Source organism: Pogoniulus pusillus, chromosome 29 (genome assembly GCF_015220805.1).
Source record: "Pogoniulus pusillus isolate bPogPus1 chromosome 29, bPogPus1.pri, whole genome shotgun sequence".
Lineage (NCBI taxonomy): Eukaryota > Metazoa > Chordata > Aves > Piciformes > Lybiidae > Pogoniulus > Pogoniulus pusillus.
In genome coordinates, this window is record NC_087292.1 from 17,855,884 (window position 1) to 17,875,063 (window position 19,180).

The window sequence follows — 19,180 nt, forward strand, 5'->3', positions numbered from 1 at the left end:
GGGAGCGCCCGCGGATTGCGCCGCGCCTTAACCCTGTGCCGCACAGCTGCGGCCGGGGGCTGCCACGGCAGCTGGACACAGCTGGATGCTGGCCCAGCCGCGGCCAGACAGGCAGAGCCGCACAGCAACAGCGCGAGTGGGCACAGGACAACCAACGGCAGCCAGGGCTGCGAGGCCAGCCGCACCCCACTCTTTGCTGGGTACCCCAACTGCCAGGCAGGGCAACGCACAGCCCTCGGTGCCATCCACATGCCCTGTGGCAAGTGGACCGAGCCCGCCAGGGCCGCGGCCAAGGGGCTGGGGTCAGGGCGTGCTGCCGCCGAGGCGGGGAGGCCGCGGGGCGGAGGCTGAGCCGGCACCGGGGCTCAGCTGTCATAAGCGCATGTAAGCACCTCCAGACAAGCGGCTCAGGGCGGCGCCGCGTGTAGCGCGGGGCAGCTACATGGGATTTAGGCTGTTTACCACTCGATTAATTTCAGGACTCCGGCCTCAAACCCACCCCTGTAGCAGATGCCCGGCTCGAAGCCCAAGAGTCAAGGTCACCCAGGCAGAAGGCAGCTGATGGCACAGGGCAGCCACATCTGCCAGCAGCCTGGGCCAGGCTCCGAGAGGCCTGTGGGGCAGAGGGTGCCAGTGCTGTCGGGGCAGGACAACAGAGCCCATGCCAGTGCTGTCGGGGCAGGACAACAGAGCCCATGCCTGCTGCAATCCCTTTTTATTCATAAGCAGAGTCAAAGCTCGAGAACGGGACCCGAACCCCTCCCACAACCACCCACGAACCACCACCAGAGTCCAACCCTCCTCAGAACAAAAATAGAGCATCTCCCGCCCACGCTCCCCCCGCCGCGGGCTCCTCCGGGCCGAGCCTCGCTGCTGCCTGCCCGCAGGCAGGAGACACCAAGGGAGGAGCGGGTGCCCTCACAGCCCATGGCTGTGTCACAGGGAGCGTGGCTGCAGCACACCCCTCACACCACATCGCAGCTGTGCCAGCCCCCTGGCTGTACCCTTGTGTGCCAGGCAGGCCAACGCAGGGCCTGCACGGACATGATTCACGGAAAGGAGGTTCAGACCATCAAGTGCAGCAGGCAGAGCCCAGGCCTGCGAGCGTTGCCAGCCTCAGAACCTGGCTGGAAGCAGTGGCCTGTGCCAGGGAGATGTGCAGCAGCCTGGTGGGGTGGCCAAGTGGCAGCACGTCTCTGTCACAGTGCACCTGGGCACAGCCCCCAGAGGAGTAAGGCAGCTGCTGACTGAGGTGGCTCCTGCCTGTCACGGCCACCTCGCTGAGCTCGGTGTGCCAGTGCCCACTGGGCCTGGTGCCACTGCTACTCTGCCAGCGTGATGACGTCGTAGTGGATCCCCTCCTGCAGCTGCTGTAGCTGCTCGGCTGTGGCCTCGGCGGTGAACACTCCCTGGGCCTGCGCCATCGCCGCGTCGGCCACCGCTGTGGGGACAGCAGAGCACAGCAGTCACACGAGGGCCAGCAGCCAACCAGGGTCTGCCCAGGCACCCAACCCTGCTTGCCCCGGGGCACGGGCAGGGCACCAAGGTGAGCACAAGGGCTCCAGCAGAAGTCTGGAAACGCACATCCTGCAATCTCCTCCCTGTGGAAGCTCATTCCCAGGGGAAAGAGGACGGTGCCGACCCACAGCTGACAAGCTGGGGCCAGTGGAGGCCTTGAGCTCACCCTGGTGCCTGGGGGAAGCCCAACCCTTGCCCACAGTTCCAGGGATGCTGGCAGCAAGGTGGCAAGCTCTCGTCGCCAACCCTGGAGCAGCTGGCAAGAGCTGTGACATGGGTACCTGTGAACCCCTGCTGGTGACAACCACCAAAAAGCCTCTGCAGGCAGAGCTTGGCCGAGCTGATGGCATCACACAGCAGGCCTGGCTCCTGGAAGAGCTGGAGTGAGATGGGACAGCCACAGCTACCCCAGAGCCCAGCCCTGGACCCAGGTCCTACCTGAAACTGCAGAGTGTGCTGCTGCCTCCAGCTGTGCCTGGGTGACCAGCTGCTGCTCCGGGGAGACAGGCATGTACTGGATCTGCAGGGCAGAGGGCAGTGGGCTCAGGGAAGGCCTGCAGCCCTCCTGGGGCACTGCTCTGTCACCAGCCCACACACGCCTTCCACTTCACATCCTTCCCTCTCCAAGATGGGCATTGGGCACCCTGCTAAGACAGCCCTGGCAGCCCCATCCATGCTCGGCCCCTCACCTGTGGCTCCTGGAGGAACTGGCTGCCCTGCTCATACTGGATGTGGGTGATCTGCCCGTCCTGGACCTGGGGGTGAGAGCCACCGTTGGGCTGTGAGAGTGCCAGCAGGCTCTGAACAAAGCTGTCACTCAACTGGAGTAAGCCGTGAGGAGCAGGAGGAGCCTGAGCCCCATGCACAGCAGAGAAGGGCAGCCCAAAGCTCACCTGGATGTGATGCCCCTCTGGGACAACAACGTACTGATGGGGGAGCAAGTGCTGGAGGGAGTCCTGGGCGATGAAGTACTGAACCTGCAAAGAGGGATTCAGACCCAGGAAAGGCCATCCCAGCCCCTGCGCTGCAGCAGGGCTGGCTCTTGCCTGCCTCCTGTGCCCGTTTCCACCTGAGCTCTCCCCAGTGCAGCCAGACAGCTCCTCAGGGCCCTCACCTGGTTGTCCGAGGTGACTAAGTGCTGCAGTGTCTGCCCGTCGGCTGTGGTGATCTCCTGGATGTATGCAGCCTCCTCCTGCACAGCGCCCAGAGCCCATGGTCAGGGCAGGATGCCCAGCTGTGTGCCCCCGAGGAGGCAACCTCAGAGGCCACAGGGAGCAGCTGCAGGGACTATGCAGCCTGACTCACCTGGCTACTGACGCTCTGCTCCTGGGCCACAATGATGTGCTCCTGCCCCAGGGCCTGCTGCAGCCGCTCGGGAGCCAGCACTGCCTGGCCTGACTGCAGAGCCGCTGCAACGCAGAGAGAGCTGCTGCCAACACTGACACACCCTGCCACGGCTGCCAGCTGGACCCTGCCCGGTGCCCACTCCATGAGGAGCACAGGGCAGTCTCAGCTCTGCTGGCAGAAGGCCAGAAGCTAAAGCAAACTCTCTCTGGCTGAAGGGAACCAGAGGTCACCGTGGGCAGGCAACCTCCCCATCAGACCATGAACTCTGCTCTTCCTTTCAGCACTGCGGCTCCCACCACATCCTGATCTGCTGAGGCCTGCTTGGGGCAAGTGCTGGTTCCCAGTTATGCACAGAACCACAGGAGCCAGTGCCTTGCTAGGACAGGTCTACACACCCACCCCTTCATCTCCAAACCCACCATGCCCTGACACCGTGGCCAACTCTGACCCACACCTGGAATTTCTGGGCCCTGAGGTACCTCAGCCCTATTTGCCCACAGGCTGGGTGAAGCCTATAGAGCAGCCCTGGGGGTGATGCAGGTGACAGGGACACGACTTACTCTGCAGGGTGGCCAGCGTGTCCTCGTCACTGTTCAGGATGATGGTTTGCTGGGCAGCTGCTGGCGGTGCCAGGCGCTTGCCCTCCGAGCTGTGCAAACGTTGCATGTGGAACTTGAGGTGCCCGTTGCGGTTGAACCTGCAGAGGGACAGAGCAGGGTGGAGTTGCTGTAGGCAGCTTGGTGCTCTCTGCAGAGACCCATGCCATGGGAAACAGGAGCACAGCACAGCCTGCCCCAGCTCCCACAACGCTTCCATCAGATCCAAGCACTGAAGCTTCTCGAGCAGAAGTTCCTCGAGGACAGAAGCTGGTCCCCACCCACAGAATAAACCACTTGTGGGCACAGTTCCCTGTCAGGAGGGGAGAGCCCTCAGGGGTCAGGTCAGCTCTCTGCCAACATCCCATCTTCGCTGAAGTCTTAGAGAGCCCAAATGCAGCCAGGCCTCACCCACCTCTGCCCACAGATCTGGCAGGCAAAGGGCTTCTCATTGGTGTGTGTCAGCACATGCCTGCGCAGGTCCTTCTTGTTCTTGGAGGCGAAGCTGCAGTGGGAGCACTTGTGCGGCCGCAGGCTGGCATGCTGGACCATGTGGCTCTGGGGACAAAGGTACACGTGTGGGGTCAGGAAGCCCACATGTCCCCACATTTCTAGCTCCCCAGGCTGCCCTGTGCCAGGGACCTACCCGAACCTCAGGCCACAGTGCTGCAGTGAAGGGGCAGTCAGGACACTTGAAGGTGCTGGGCCCAACGTGGGCTCTCTTGTGCCTCTCCATTTCTGCCCTCCCCGTGAACAAGGCTGTGCAAATCTTGCAGGAAAACTTTTTGGCTGTGGAAATCTTGCACGAAAGCTTCTTGGCTGTGGAAACCTTGCAGGAGAGCTTCTTGGCCATGCCTTGTAGCACAGGCCACTTGACCTTTGGGGATGAGACTTCCTGCCCCTCGGAGGCTGGGGATAAAGACGAGTCCTTCTGGAGCTGCCTGGTGACACACTGCACCAAGGGCCACTTGACGCCGGTGGGCTGCGCCTCCGGGCCCTCTGCCGGCGGGGGGAAGGCAGCGTCCCCGCTGAGGGGCTGCGGGAGAAACACGCGGTCACGCCAGCTCACACCGCTGCCGCGGCGGGGAGAGCACAGCTCCTTACCTCCACCGGCTGCAGCTGGCTCCCCGCAGCACTGGACACGATGTAGTGGTCGCTGTGCTCCTTCAGAACCTCCTCTGTCATCACCGCCTCGCTCACCACCACCGCGTGGGAGGTCTCCGCAGGGCTCTCCTCGCTGCGGGTGAAGACAAGTCAGAGCTGCCTCTTCCTCCTCACCACCAAAGCCTCCTCGTTTAGGTCAGAAGCGTTCCCACCCCCAGCTGACCTGTAGAGGGTGCCTGCAGCTGGTATCTCCTCGCCAATGGGTGCGATGATGCTGTACTCTGCCGTCCCGCCGAAGGGGATGGTGATCTGCTGCAGCTCCGAGCCACCCAGCGCCGCCTCCTCGTAAGCCTCCTGCACCAGCGCCTCCCCAGCCTCTGCCATGTGCAGCGTCACCAGCTTCCGCTGCTGCTGCTTAAGGTCCACCTCTGCCCCCTCCTCCCGTGCTGGTGGCTCACAGGGTGCCTGCACCTCTCCCGAATCGCTCTGCTTCACCACAGCCACCTGGGGACAGACAGCAGCTCAGGCACGGCTGCAGAATAGGGCTGGGTGCTGTGGAGAGACCTTCCCCTGCAGGCACAGCCACCTCAGCCCTCCTCACCTGCAGAGAGCCTGTGGCCAGCTCCCGCTGCGTGCTCATGTTCAGCAGGAGGTCCAGAGCTGTCTGTGTGGCCAGCTCAGCCGACCCGGCCACATCTGCAGGAACCAGAGAGGCGGGAATCAGGCAGGTGCCCCCCACTCCCTCTCCATCCCCCACGCCGGGAGCTCACTTGCCTTCCTCATAAATAATGGTGGCCCCTCCCAGGGAGTCCTGTGAGAGGACAGGGGCATCTGCTCCTGCCACAGCCTGGGATGCCTAGAAGGTGACAGGGACAAGAGAAGCCTGCATTAGAGAGCAAGCTGGCAGCATGACTGGAGACAGTGGGCACGGGAGGAGGCAGGATATGGAGGTGGCACCGACCGGTAGGCCTGGCTCTGGCTCTGGCTCAGCAGGGGCCTGTCCCTGGCTGTGCTGCTGCTTCAGCTCCTCGATCTGCTGCAGGGTGAAGAAGGGGCGGCGGCGGCAGGGCGGCTCCTCGGGGTGCCTCTGCGCCCACTCCTGGAAGCAGTCGGCGTGGCGGCACTGCACGTGCAGCCGCAGGTTCTTCTTGTGCTTGGTGGTGAAGTGGCAGAACTCGCAGGCGAAAGGCTTCCCTCCTGCGGGACGCTGCGCTCAGCGGGGAGCTGCCGCGGCCCCGCTGCGGAGCCGAGGGGCGGGACGGGGCCAGGCGGCTGCTCTCACCCGTGTGCTTGACAGCCATGTGCGAGACCAGGAAGTCCTCGCGGAAGGTGGAGTACTTGCAGAAGCTGCACTTGTAGGGCTTGTCGTTCATGTGCGACAGCTGGTGGTTCAGCAGCACCTTCTTGTCCTCACAGATGTAGTCGCAGAACTCGCACTTGAACCTGCCAGGACAGCGGCACAGGGGCAGCAGGGACCTCCTGTGCCTGCCTCTGCGGGCAGCGGGACCTGGCTCTACCCAGCAGGCTGTTGCCGGGCCCCTACCTGCGGTTGGCGATGGCCTGGATGTGCGTCAGCAGATGCATCTTGAAGGTGTAGCGCTTCTTGAAGGACTTCCCACACTGCAGCAGAACAAAGAGCAGCACTCACCTCCCATCCAGCTCCACCTGCCCACCAGCCCCACCCCAGGCCATGCCCCTCTGCCACCTTGTCACACATGTGTGGCTTCTCGGTGCTGTGTGTCTTCATGTGCTGTGTCAGCCTCTTCTGCATGGGATAGATGCGGTTGCAGACAGGGCACGGGAAGGAGTTCATCTTTGGGGGCTGAAGGGAGACCACGAGGATGAGATTGCTAGGGAGGGGTCACCAGTGTCCTGACCCCCCTCCCCATTGTAGGACCTGGGCTGCTGATCCTCAGGGGATCCCAAAATGCTGCCTCCAGCCAGGCACCAAGAGCCCGGGGCAGCCCAGGCATGCCTCCTCCTGCACAGCAGGTGGAGACAGGCCAGCAGCACTCCAGACTCACCGGATCCACTCTCTTCTTCCTGGAAAAGAAAGGAGCAAAGCCCCTCCCGTCAGCCACATGCTGGGACTGAGCTCCCTTCTACCCATACACCAGAACTGCCCATTCTGGGGCTGGGGAAGGGGCAGAGGGAACAGCTGGTGTGGTTGGGGCAGGCTGCGAGGCAGGCAGCTCCCTCACCTGTCACGGCTGTGCACCGTGGAGTGCCGAATGACATCCTTCTTGTACACGCTGGTGTAGCTGCACTCCTCACACTTGTAGGGCTTGCTGCCCACGTGGTTGAACATGTGCTCCTGGCAGAAGCAGAGCGGGGCTGTGAGACCTGGGGCCAACAGCCCCCCGTGCAGGTCAAGGGTAGGACAAAACCTCAAGGCCTGTGGGTCCTGGATCAGGCCAGAGGGTGCCCACCTTGAGGGAGGACCAGCGTCGGGAGCGGTAGCTGCACTGCAGGCACTTGAAGACCTGGGGGTCGCTGGCCTCGTGGGAGCTGACGTGGAAGCGCAGGTCCTCGTGCGTGAGGAAGCGCGAGCCGCAGATGCGGCACAGGTAGGGCCTCATCAGGGGCCTGGCCGACTTGTAGTAGTACCTGGGGAACAGGGCCGGGGTCGGGGCTGTGGTGGCCAGCCGGGGCTGGACCAGCCCTGGGCAGAGCCAGAGGGCCCAGCGCTGGCTCGGCTGGCACCCCTCACCTGCGCCCCATGTACTTGCGGTATTTCTTGCCCAGGAAGCGGCGGGAGGGCCGCCCTCGCCGCCGGGGCAGGACGTCGGCCTCCTCAGGGCTGGCATTGGAGGAAGGGTCCTTGTTCTCTGAGTCGGACTGGCTGATGCTGGGCTCTGCCACGCTCTCGCTGGCACCGTTCTCCAGCCCAGAGGAACTGGCTGCTTCCAAAGGCTGCAGCTCACGACTCGGTGTGCTCTGGGAGGTCACCAGGGGCTCCACCTCTGCTCCTGCTCGACAGGACATGGCACAGCTCCATCAGATGCCCTCCCTGCACCACTGCCCAGCTCCAGCCCAGCACAGGACTGCTGCTTCCCACTCCTCTCACCCTCAGGCAAGCCCTGGGTCATACCCTCCAGACGAGGAAACTTGCGGGGCCTCCCTGGGCGCCGGCGTGGCCTCTCCTCACTGGATGTAGGGATGCTGCGGCTGTACTTGGCCTGGCGCCCACGAGGCTCATCCTCAGCTGGGTTATAGTCACTGTCCTCTGCAGGGAAGAGGCCCAGAACATCAGACAGAGACTGGGAGGAAACTAAGTCACCTATGAAGTGGGGAGGATGAGTCCTACCTTCAGGGTCATCAATAGCACCAGCATCCATGATATCATCCTCCTCCTCTTCTTCAGCAGCTTCCTGCTCTGCGGTCTTTGCAGCTGCTCCCCCCTTCCGTGGGCGTCCTTTCTTCAAAGCCAGTGCTGAGCCCACTGCCAGAAAGGACAGTACAGAGACTACTTAGCAGGCTGTGTGGTGGAAGAGTCCCTCACCACCACAGCCCTCCCTGGTTCCCTTTCCTCAGCACACACCTGGCTGGAAGTGCCTCTCCTTCATATGGTTAATCAAAGTCTTCTTGGAGACACTCTTGTACTGACACATCTTGCACTTGAACTGCTGCACCACCACCACCTCCATCATCTCCTCTAGGGTCTCCATGTCTGGCTGGTCCAGCTCCTCCCCACCATCTGCTTCTTGGGCCTGATCTGGCTGTGTGGGCAACTTCAGCACTTCCAGCTGCTCAGCAGGGTCTGAAGGGCCAGGCTGATCGAGGCTTGTGGAGGTAGGCCCCTCAACGACCGCTTCAATTGCTAAGCTACTGGCCAGGGCAGAGGTGGCCATCTGGGACACTATGGGAGCACCTGAAACACCATGACAGCTCAGCCAAGAAGCAAACCCTCCCCTACCCCCAGGGTGCACAGGAACTCAGAGACAAGCTCCCACCAGCCAGGAGATGCTGGGACAGGTGCTATGGTTGGGACACTTGCTCCAAGCCCCATGCCTCTCAGGCCTGGGGTACAGACAGCCACCACCAGACACCCCAGAGCACACCCTCACCATCATCAGGGCCCTGCAGAATGAGGTACTGAGTAGTCTCTGCTCCACCATCCTCAGCACTGGTCACAGCGATGCAGCCTGTGAGGAAGAGGAGGGCAAAGCAAGGGCTGTAGTCGCAAGGGCTCTCTCATACACAGTGGGAAGGGGCAAGGAAGGTCTGGCTGCAGAGATGAAGTCTGCCCTGGCACACAGCTGGAGGAGCAGATGGGCAGGAGAAGGAGGGCTGCAGCCTCCTTGTCAAACCCTCCAGAAATGCAAGAAGATAAATCCCCACTGCTGGACCTGCGTCTGCATGCAGGTAGGCACTGCCACCCTTGTCTCCCAAGGGCTGGCATGGCAGCAGCTCCCTCCCCAGCCCCTCAGGCCACATGCAGGCTCCAGCGGAGGCAGCGGTGCCCCCGTGCCAGCCGCTGCAGCCCAGACTCACTCTGGATGATGTCAGGGCCGATGGTGGACTCGATGATCTTGTCGATGGCAGAGCCCAGGTCGGAGGAAGTGGACGCGGTGGAGTCAGAGACGATCGTGGCTCCGTCGGTGATGACGCTGGAGTGGACAAGGACTTGTGGAGACTCTGACACCATGATGGACTGGCTCACAGTGGACACACTGGACCCTAAGGTGGACTGGGCAATGGAGGATGAGTCTGGCAGGTAAATCTGAGGAACGGCATCTGTGCTGGAGCTGCTCTCCGACACCTCCTCCTGATGCAACAAAAAACCACCAACAGGCCAGAAAAGCTCAGCTGAGAGCCCGTGGCCAGGCCAGACCCTCGGGGCAGCCAGCAAAGCAAACGACACCGGCACGTCACCACGGGACTGCCAGGAAGGGGAGCAGGACGGTTCCTTTGGCACTGCTGAGGTCCCGGGACCCCCAGCACTGCTCCCGCTACCAAGGAGAGCTCTCCTCTGACCGGCGGCAGACATCTGACCGCCCACAGCGCCTGCCAAGGCTGCTGAGCTCCAGCGCCGGCTGCGTTTGCCACAAGCCGCCCTCCCCGAGCCTACCGCTGCCCCGTCCTCCCCGTCAGCACCCACCAAAGAGCCCCCGCTGCTGTCAGAGCTCTGGCCCACGGCAGACTCATCGGCACGGGAGAGGGCTCCGGCGGCCGAGGCGGCATCGCTGCTGTCTGCCGACACGGCCTCCGACGTCCCGACGCCCAGACCGCTCTCGGAGGGCTCCTCCCGGGCCTCCTGCGGGGCCGCGTCGCTGCTGCTCTCCACCGCATTCTCCTCCATGCCCGCCCTGCCCGGGCCGCCTAGGACCGACCTGCGTGGGGAGGCCGCCGCCGCCGTCAGCGTCGCGGCCAGAGCGCCGCTCCCCGCCGCCCCCGGCCAGCGCTCGGGACACGGCCCGGGCGCCCGGGCCGCCCCGCGAGGCTCCGCCGGAGGGACCGGAGCTGCGGCGGCCCCATGCCCGGGGGTGCCGCCCGCCCCCGCCGGGGGTCCCGGCGCCGCCCGGCGCTCCCGGTCCCATCGTGCCCCGCGGCCCCGCCCGGCCCCCGGCCGCCATCTTGCCGCGGGGTCCCCCCCGCCGCCTCCGCGCGCGCGCACACGGCGGGGCGGCCCCGGTGCGCCGGGGCTGGGGGGAGTCGCCGTCGCGGCGGGTCGAGGGGCCTTGCTGCCGCCGCCGCCCGGCCACCCTGCGGCCCGCGCCCTTACCCTGCCCGCCGCGCCTCCACCGCGTCCCCGCCGGAGCCGGCACCACGGCGGCCGCCATGCCCCCCCGCCCTCGCGCCGCGCAGCGGTACAGCCGCGCGCGGCGCGGGCCGGAACTACTTCTCCGAGTCCCCGCTTCGGCCGCAGGACTCGACGCCGCCGGCCCGCGCTCCCTCTCTCCAGCCGCCACCACCGAGGAGCGGCACTGAGCGGCATTCTCCGCCGTCCACAGGCTGGAGAAGGGCTCAGCGCCCCGCCGGGGAGCTATTTTCTCCGCGGAGGGATTACACGGGCGGTGCAGGGCCGCGCGTCATGACGCAGCAGCGGCGCCCGGGCCCTGAGCGCCGCCGTCGCGCCGGGGATGCGCGTGTCACGTGACGGCGGGGCGGAAGCGGCCGCGGCCGCGGCGGGGCCGGGCGGGACCGGGCCGGGCTGGGGCTCCTTGTGCCGGGGTGCTTTAGGCCCTCGGATCCCTCCGCTCCGCGCTCTGCCCCGCGCCTGTCCCGGCATTCGGGCGGCCCCGGGTCCGTGGGTCCCTTCTCGTAGCCCGCGGTGGGCACAGAGTTTGACTGTGACTCCCGGAGCGAGCTGCGGCGCCGGCGGCCTGACCGTGCTGAGCCCCGGGGGCTGTGCCGCCTGCTGGGCGCTCTCCGCACCGCTCCGGGCTGGGAACGCCGCCTGCTGTAGGTTTGTGCTGCAGGCTTTCGATGGCGGTTGTGCGGCTGAGCGTCCGCGGTTCCCCTCTGTCCCCTCCTTGCCGTCACCCGGGCTGGCTGCGCCCTGCTGCAGGTGCGACGAGCGCCCGGTCTGGCGGGCCTGGATCCGCTGCTGGTAGCACCTCTGGCTCCGTAGTCACGACAAGCGGGGTGCTGCGCTGGGCTGGCTGTGGGTGGTGGGGATTTGCCGGCCCTCGTCACAGCGGTGTCCCCACGGGAGTGCGCTCGGCTCTGGCAGCGCCGTCTGCTCCAGCCCAGCTCAGCTGTGGACCGAGTCTGGGTTCTGCGTTCTCTGGCCCCGCTGCCCTTGCTCTGCTCTGACGTCTGCAATGCACTCAAGAGCAGGCTGTCACTGATGGTTTCTCATGTTACAGGGCTCTGCTGAGAGCCTCTATCCCAGGTTTTTCTGGACTAATGGCAGCCTTGTGCCTGCACTGCCTCCGGGCAGGACTGTGTTTGGGTGGAACTTGGCTCAGTCCCAGTGAAAGAGACACACTGAGCATAGGGGCCAAGGATCCATATGCGGGTCCTAGGGCCACCAGGACTGAGCCAACCTGCAGTGCAGCTCTGTCCAGAGCCAGTCTGGGCCAGAAGCTGTGTTGGTTCGCTGGCCAGAGCAACCGGTGCAGAGCTGGTGCTGATGTGGTGCCAGCACCAGAAGGACAGGCAGAGTCTTGCCTGGCACAGGCGGTGAGCATGACAGTGGGTGAGTGTTCAGGCAGTGGGGTGGCTGGACCAGCACTCTGCATCGCTTGGCAGTGGTGATTCTGGTTCAGGGTGAGTGGCTAAACTCCGCTTCCCACAGCCCAGGGCTGCTCTCTGGGGCTCAGTGGGTCCCTTCTGTCCATCCAGCACTCCTGCCCTGCTGAGACACCCTGAACACAGCTGAAGAGCTGCTGCCAAACATCCATCTCTGCAAGTGCTTTCCAGCCCTTTCCACAGCTAATTAAGTGCATCCTTGAAAGGTTTGTCCTCATCCATCACCCGGAGACAGCACCAATGAGATCCAGTCCTGGGCTGGTGCCACTTGAGCAGGGGATGGCCACACCAGTGCTGCTGCCACAGCAGCGTGGCCAGACAGGGCCTAGGGTGCCAAGTGCCCACACACAGCTGGCTGCTGCAGTCGCCGTCATGCCAGCAGCTGGGAGAGACCCTAGGGCTGCTCTTTTTCACTTGCTCCTCTTTAAAGTTAGCCTGGATAGCAGTGTGCTTGCTGTAGGGAAGTGGAGCTGGGGAGGATGTGAGGGCTCCTGTGGCTGATCTCCCCTCTCCAACATCCCCTTTCCATTGCTCTGCGGCTCACACTGGAGGAGCCTGATACTGCCTGTGACTGGCCATGGGGCTGGTTTCCGTCAGGGGAGTGAGTCTTGGGAGCCCCCTGCAAAAGCCCCTGTCAGGGGGAGGAAAAGGGCTGGATCTGTGTGGGACCAGCAGGTTTCTTTTCTTTTGCCTTCAGCTAGTTGCTGCCTGGGATAAGTGAAGGATTTTCCCAGCGGATGCTGGTTTCAGGGCAGAGCAGCCTGACCTGGGAGCCTCGGGGGCTCATGTGGAGCCACCTGATGCTGGCTGGACTGATGGAAAGTGCTTGGAGCTTCCCCAGTTACCCTGCGGCGCTGCACTGTGCTCTCTGTCTCCAAGGACCATAGCGCAGGGATGTTGCTGGGGTGAGTACTCAGCTCTATTTAACGATGTTGCCTGCCCCCAGGCAGGGAATTTCCAAGCCCAGCTCCTGTGCCCTGCTCTGGAGCGCAGCTTCTCTCTGAGAACGCCTCCCGTTGTGGTTCCTGGGCCTGAGATCACTTCGGGGCTAAAGCAAACACAAGTCTCGCTGGGACAATCCAGGGGTGGCTGTGCACTGGGTGTGTGTCCAGGCAGCCGAGCAGGGCGGTGCCAGGTGAAGGCGTCTGGGGAGTGAGCGGAGCAGATAGGAGCAGCTGTGCCTGGAGAGCAGGAGGATGACCTCGGCTGGGCTGTGGCTGCTCCCAGTGGGCTGCCTGCTCTGTTATGTGAAGGCAGTCCCGGGCCGGGGCAGATTTCCTGGCTCCACGCTCTGCAATCTGGAAGTGGTGCTTGGAAGGATCACCAGCCAGAGGAGCTGCTGCTCAGGGCAGGGCGAGAGCAGTGACCTGGGACTCCAGGTGGGGTCCTGCTGGGCTCTGGTCCTCAGCCACGACGGCCTGCCCTGTCCCCAGCACTTTGTCACTCACCCTGCGCAGCCTGTCCCACTGCCGCAGCAGCTTCCCTGTGGGCTGGCATCGTCGCTCACTGTCCCAGAATAGTCCAGGGCGGTGCCCGGCGCGGTGCCCAGGGCCGTGCCCCACCCCCGACCTTGTGCAGCCCGAGCCCCGGGCTCCCACAGTGGTGATTTTGCTGTCGGGGCCGTTCGTTGCCCTTGTTTCCTTTTCTAACGGGAGCCTTGCCGGGGCTGTTTGCATAGCTGCGGGGCAGGAACCGCATCGCCAGGCTGCTGTTTGTACCCACCTGGGCCGGGCAGTTGCATCAGCACATTTTGCAAAGCGTTGAGCAAAGCAGCTCGTGCTGCAGGAAATGGCTTTTCCTCACACCAGATTGCTTCACCACTCAGCTCCTTCCCAGCAACGCGGCTGCTGCAGCAGGCGCCCGCGGCTCTCCCCGGGGATCGCTGTGTGCCAGGGTGGCAGCGAGCCGGCGTAGCTGCCCACTGGGCACTGCTCGGGCCTCTCTGTCATGTGCCCTGGGCTCTGCAGTGAGCAGCCTCCGTCTAGTGCCAACTGTGCTTGCTGGCATCTGTGTTTCTTGGGGCTCTGGCAGCAGTGGGAGTGTCGTAGGGTAATGCCCTATATTCTGTGGCCACCGGGGCTGCGGCTGAAGCCCTAATGCCACCCTTGGGCTCTCCCGAGACAGGCAGGAGCCACTCCCAGCTGCTTCCCAGGGGCTCAGAGGAGCCGAGGAAAGCCTGTGCTGATCACTTACACCCTCGTGAGATGCTCTGGGCAAGAGGCAGCTCGCTGGCCCTGGCTCTGCCCAGTGGCTGTGCCATGAACACCAAAGGGCTCTCCGTGGGCTGAAACAATCTGGCTGGGCTGGCTGCACTCCTGCCTGCTCACAGGGACCAAAGTGCCATACTTGTGTCCCACTGCCACTCAGACCGTTGCTGCCTGCCACCCTGCACACCAGCTGGGGCAATGGCAGGGCTGAGCTCTGCCGCACATCCTGCCTCGCAGCCAGCTCAGAGCTGTGCCTGCCGTTCCTGCAGGGCTCCAGGGCCACTGATAACATGAATTTGGAGCTGCTGAACATGAGCAGCCATGGCCAGGCCCAGCAGAGCTTCTTCTCACTGCCAGAACTGCTGCTGCTAGTTGTTTTCTTTCCCTTCTAGAGGGATCCTGTGGCTTCCTTCCCAGAACCTGAGACCTCAGAGCCACGGTCCAAGGCCACCGACTTCAGCCCCTCCTGTGCTGCTGATTCATCATTGCTGGTTACTTAAAAAAGGGTAATCAGCAAATTACTGAAATATAAGTAAAATAAACAAGGTGGGCAGGAGAACTCTGTGTGGCAGGGCCCCAGAGACCTGACACTCGTGTTTTGCTGTGCCGTTCCCATCACCCGTGCGTGGCATCATTCTGCTGAGCACCTGTGGAGCTGGAGTAGCCCAGCATCACAGCAGTGCTACAGCAAGGGGCTCAGCCTGTGCTGCCACCACAGCCCTGCCTGCCACCAGACTCCTCAGTGGTCCTGAGCACACCAGGCAGTGACTGAGGTGCAGTGGTGGTCTGGTTGGTCCCCCGACCTTGCTCTGAGTGGAGGGGAGTCGCTGGACCCCAGGGCTGCTCTCTGCCATGTGGTGCTTGAAGCATGGCAGCTGCCAGGGGGCTGGTGGCTCTCACCTGGATACTCTCAGCCTTGCTCCTCCCCCAGCAGCACAGAAGAAGCTCCCTCGGTCCCCAGTGCCCCCACTGTGACTGGCTGCCTCCCCTCCGTGGTGCCCACAGAAGAGTTTTTGAGGCCCCCAAGGGTCGCACAGCCTCGGCAGCGCCCGGCTGGCAGCCCAGCCGTGTGCCGTTCCTGGGCTCTGTCCATATGCCTGTGTTGACAACGGAGCCACTCTGAGTTAATTTGGCAGCGAGCGTCAGAACAGTTGTCAAATGTTTGCCTGGGAGCCGAGCGTGTTGCCTCCACCACTCTCCTTCTGCCGCCTGCAGTTTACGATTAAATACAACCAGTTCTGCCCATGTTTCACCTTCCACAAACCCCCGCTCCTTGTTCCGGAGCCGCTGGGTGGCTGGCAGCCAGCGAGTGCCTGGCACCGGCTCCATTGTCCCCTCCGCCTGCCGGGCAGGTTCACCGTCATTGTCACCATTGTTCCCCATCCCGATTTAGCAGGCAGCTGCTGTGCCTGTCTCACACCGGGGAACAAAACGCTGCCCACCCGTGCTGTGCCGTGCCAGCAGCTCTGCCTGTGGCCACCCAGCCGCGTCCCATCCTGCTTGCCTTCCAGCCTGACTCCGCAGGGTGCAGGAAACAGGGGCAGGTCGCACCAGAGAGGGTGGCCCCGTGTGACTAGGGGATGACAGCAGCAGGGCTGCCCATGGGTACCCCTTCCCAAAGTCACCGCAGATGACAAAGTATCAGTGTTGCCCCACCCCACACGCCCGAACCCATTCCTGCCCCTGGAGGGCAGGGGACGTTTGGTAGAACAAAAGTTGGTCAAAGCTGGAGGCAAGCACTGAGCCAGGACACGAGTCAAGGGGTGTGGGGGAGATTACAGCACAGTCATGGAGCAGAGCAAGAGCCCTGCGGCATTTGGAGCTCTCACACCCCTTTCCTAGGGCTCTAGGGCTGCCTGGGTTGCCAGGCTTGAGGTGCTGCTCATGGACAGATGGCACAGTCTGAGCTGGTTTCCCTCTGACTGAATCAAAAAGGGCAGAGATGGACTCGTTTCTTCAAGCCCTTCCCGGGCTTCCACCTTTGGAGGCTTCCCAGCAGCTGTGACCCTCCACACCCCTTGATGCTGGGCTCTGTGTTGGGTTCCCCCAGTGGGTCTTTGTCTGGCTGCCTTGGCATGGGCTGTGCCGCTCTGCCTGTCAATGGGTACTTGGAGCTTCGGTATCAGGGTGGGATATTCCGAGGGGGCAAGCAGGGAGGGTTTAGGAGGTGCAACAGGGTCAGTGAAGGCAGGGGAAACGTGTCCCAGCCCAACACGGGAAGGTGTCTGGGCCACCCCGCTGGGTGCCTGAAGCCAGTGTGAGGGCCATGGGGATCTGTCATGGGTGGTTGGCAGCTGGGGTGGGTGCTGTAGGTGGCGAAACGGCAGCGCTGGTTTCGGTGCCTGCAGGGTGGAGATGATCAGCCTGGCTGGCATTGCCCACGTCACCCTCACCCAGGTGAGGCTGCAGGGAGCAGCAGCACAGCACTGGGGGGGCAGTGGAGCTGGCGGGGCAGGACTGAGCAAACAGGCAAAGGATTCACAAGAAGCTGGTGTTGAAGGGCTGGGGGTTTCCCCAGGTGGGGCAAGGGACTGGCAGGGGTGGGCAGAGAGATGCCACAGGTGCACTCCTGTCTCTTCGGGCAGGCAGGGGTGACATGCAGGGCCGGGGACCAGCACTGCTGGGAGCACTGTGGGGCAGTGGCATGCAGAATGGTTTGCCAAGAAGGGTCCTGGGCGCAGCTGGAGGCTGCGGTCGCAGCCCCCGCAGGGCCCCGTGCCGGGCAGCAGCCGGGCAGCGTGTGCAGGAATGTTGTTTCTGTCTGGAGACCTCGAGCAGGAGCAAAGGCACTTCCGAGCCTCTGACGCAGAGCTGCTCCCGTGCCAGAAGTCCTCCTGCCTAGGACAAGGTGCTCTGTGGTGGGCTGGCACTGATCAGGGCAGTCAATGAGTGGGCAGTGGCTCATGGGGTGCTGCAGAGCCTGAGGGGTGGGAGCAGGGCTGGGCTGGGGGCAGTGGGACTGGCAGCTGCAGCTGCCCAGCTTGGCTCAGGGCACGCACTGGTATCCTCTGCCCACCAGCCAGGGGCTCTGGCTGAGCCATGGTGGCGCTGGCACTGGTGCTTCCTGAGCTGCTCTCTGCCCTCAGCAGAGGCTGTGCTTTCCCACGGTGCCTAGCTCTGGGCTCTCCTTGCCCCAGTGCTGTCTCACTGGCACAAGATGCTGACTCCCCACTGCCCTGCTTCCCCTTACTGCTACGCTTTGCCATACCCAGTGCCATCCACATGTCCAGGCCTGCCCTTCATTCCTATGCCCACTCTGTCACCTGCCCAGCTCTTTGGGTGGCCAGGTGTGAGGCAGCAGGTGTCCCCTTGCCTTGCTCCTTGGCTCTCCTGTCACATTTACCACTCTGGTGCCCCCCCCAGCTGTGGCTGTCCGAACTCTGCCCTGGCTGAGCAGTGCTGTGCTCTCTGCCTGCCTGGCCTCACTCCAAAGGGAGCTGGACAGAGTCTGGGCCTGGCTCTGCAGGTCTCTGGCTCTGCCCAGTCCCCCACATCTTACTGCTGGCCTGCTCAGTATCTCCTGGCTGAAGACGTGCAGCCTCACTGAGTTGCTGCCATATCCCACCAGCCTCTGCCCTGGGCAAGGATCCATGCAGGCATCCAGCCCCAGCCAGGGTCCCCTCCACAAAACCTCACTGCAGTGAGCAAGAGCGTGGGAAGGGTCTGTGGTGCCTGTTCCTTCCCCTTTCGGTGGCAGCAGTGGTGACAGGCAGCCTCGTGGGATGCAGGATGTCCACTGAGGTTTTTCCATTTTGTTCATCTCTGCAGGGTGTAAATGATGCCCCTGGGCAGATGCAGGCTGGGCAGCACAGAACCTGGATGTGCCAGGGGTCCCTTCCCTGCCCACTGACCTGCCTGTGCTCACTCCTGAGCTGAGCTGCTTCAAGCATCCCTGCACATGTGCCCATGGAGAGGGAATAATGCCTTGCCCAGCTCCCTGCCCAAGCAGGGCTGCTCCACATCCCAGGTCGTGCCTGCAGAGCTCGTCCCTGCGGAGTTCCCCTGCCCAGCATGGAGGCTGCTGGTGCTACCAGACGTGGGGGTTTCCCTGGTGCCCTGCCCCTGCTCCCTGCAGAGCATCCAGAGAGTCACCAGAAAATCCCCGCGCTGGTGCCGGGAGGAAGCTGGTGAGCAGGACTCTGAGTCAGTGAGAGAGGCTGGGCTGGGGACAGAGCTGTGCCTGGCAGCCCACCACCAGGACCCTGGCTGCCCAGCCTGAGGGTGCTCAGGGCCATTGGACACAGCCCCACCGGTGCACCCTGATGTGAGCCAGGTCTGGGCAAGTGTGGGCTCACCAGGATGGGCTGTGTGGTGTGTGGGGCCCTGGCTCTTGGCTTCTCTTGCTGCCACTTGCTCTGTGCCCCTGCTCTTTGATCCCCATCTCTGCCAGCACTGCTGTGGTCTGCAGGGCAATAGCTCTGCCCTCAGGATGATGTGGTGATGGCAGTGCCATGGTGATGGGGTACGAGTGGTGCCATTGTGGTGTGGGCAGTGCTGTGGCAGTGTGCTCAGGCTGTGGGAGCTGCAGGTCCTGCATGTGGCAGAAACGAGGGATGGAAATAGCATGGGAAAGGCCCAGGAATCTGCCACAGCACCCAGGGAGGCCAGGTCCAGATCTGGTCCTCCTGTGCCCACAGCAGGTGTCAGACATCCCCTGCCTGTCTGTCCCAGGAGAGCTCCTGTATCCAGCTTCCTGCACTGGCTTCGTGTGCTGTGGGCTGAGATCCTGGCAGAGCCGAGGGCTGAGGGCATGGTGTGGTGCCAGCTCACTGCACGTGCCCAGAGCCATCAGCTGTGGTGGGGATCTCAGGGCCCGTGACAGAGCCTTAGCTCCACCTTGGCTGTGGGCAGGCAGTGAGACTAGGGGTGAGGAGTGGCAGGCTGGGCTCCAGGCTGGGCTCCACGGGGAGAGAAGGCGACGGCAGTGACCTGACGTGGCTGTGGGGGTCCCTGGCCAGTGCCTCTACAGGCACCACAGCTTGGACATGTTTGTCACAGAGGGGCACAGCAGCTGCTGTGGAGCAACTTCCTCTGCCCAGGAACTGGAGCTGCTCTTGCAGGGCTGTGGTGGGGAATCAAGCAAGAAAACAATTTCTCAGCTCTGCTTCCTCCCAGCCTGACTTGCCCTGCCCGCAGCTCCCCGTGCCTGCCTGCCTGCCTGCCTGCCTGCAGCCCGGGCACTGCACCCGCGGCAGCTGCAAGCAGCTGGGC

At 63.6% G+C, this 19,180-nt stretch overlaps 1 protein-coding gene and 1 long non-coding RNA gene across 6 annotated transcripts; one reads left to right on the forward strand and one right to left on the reverse strand.

The window, feature by feature from the left end:
* Positions 1-698: 698 nt before the first annotated feature.
* On the reverse strand, positions 699-10,370 carry ZNF335 (zinc finger protein 335). 5 transcript variants are annotated; one of them, XM_064167325.1, is made up of 28 exons: positions 10,291-10,370; positions 9,667-9,898; positions 9,060-9,333; positions 8,633-8,710; positions 8,107-8,436; positions 7,873-8,007; positions 7,657-7,791; positions 7,276-7,534; positions 6,995-7,172; positions 6,767-6,879; positions 6,590-6,608; positions 6,271-6,387; positions 6,109-6,185; positions 5,848-6,008; positions 5,527-5,762; positions 5,340-5,421; positions 5,167-5,261; positions 4,789-5,069; positions 4,566-4,698; positions 4,108-4,497; positions 3,877-4,019; positions 3,426-3,562; positions 2,824-2,927; positions 2,633-2,710; positions 2,412-2,495; positions 2,208-2,273; positions 1,957-2,038; positions 699-1,441 (listed from the first exon to the last, which is right to left on the reverse strand). In XM_064167325.1, the coding sequence occupies exons 2-28, from the start codon at positions 9,865-9,867 to the stop codon at positions 1,323-1,325; spliced, it is 4,107 nt and encodes a 1,368-aa protein (XP_064023395.1). In that variant the 5' UTR covers positions 9,868-9,898; positions 10,291-10,370; the 3' UTR covers positions 699-1,322. The 5 variants fall into 5 exon arrangements, with proteins under 5 accessions (XP_064023395.1, XP_064023394.1, XP_064023392.1 ...); XM_064167324.1 differs by having other exon boundaries at positions 7,291-7,534; positions 7,633-7,791; XM_064167322.1 differs by having other exon boundaries at positions 7,633-7,791.
* Positions 10,371-10,639: 269 nt separating this feature from the next.
* On the forward strand, positions 10,640-14,557 carry LOC135188098 (uncharacterized). Its single transcript, XR_010307561.1, has 3 exons — positions 10,640-10,974; positions 12,460-12,667; positions 14,362-14,557. It is a non-coding gene; the product is annotated as an uncharacterized LOC135188098 (long non-coding RNA).
* The last annotated feature ends 4,623 nt before the right edge of the window (positions 14,558-19,180 follow it).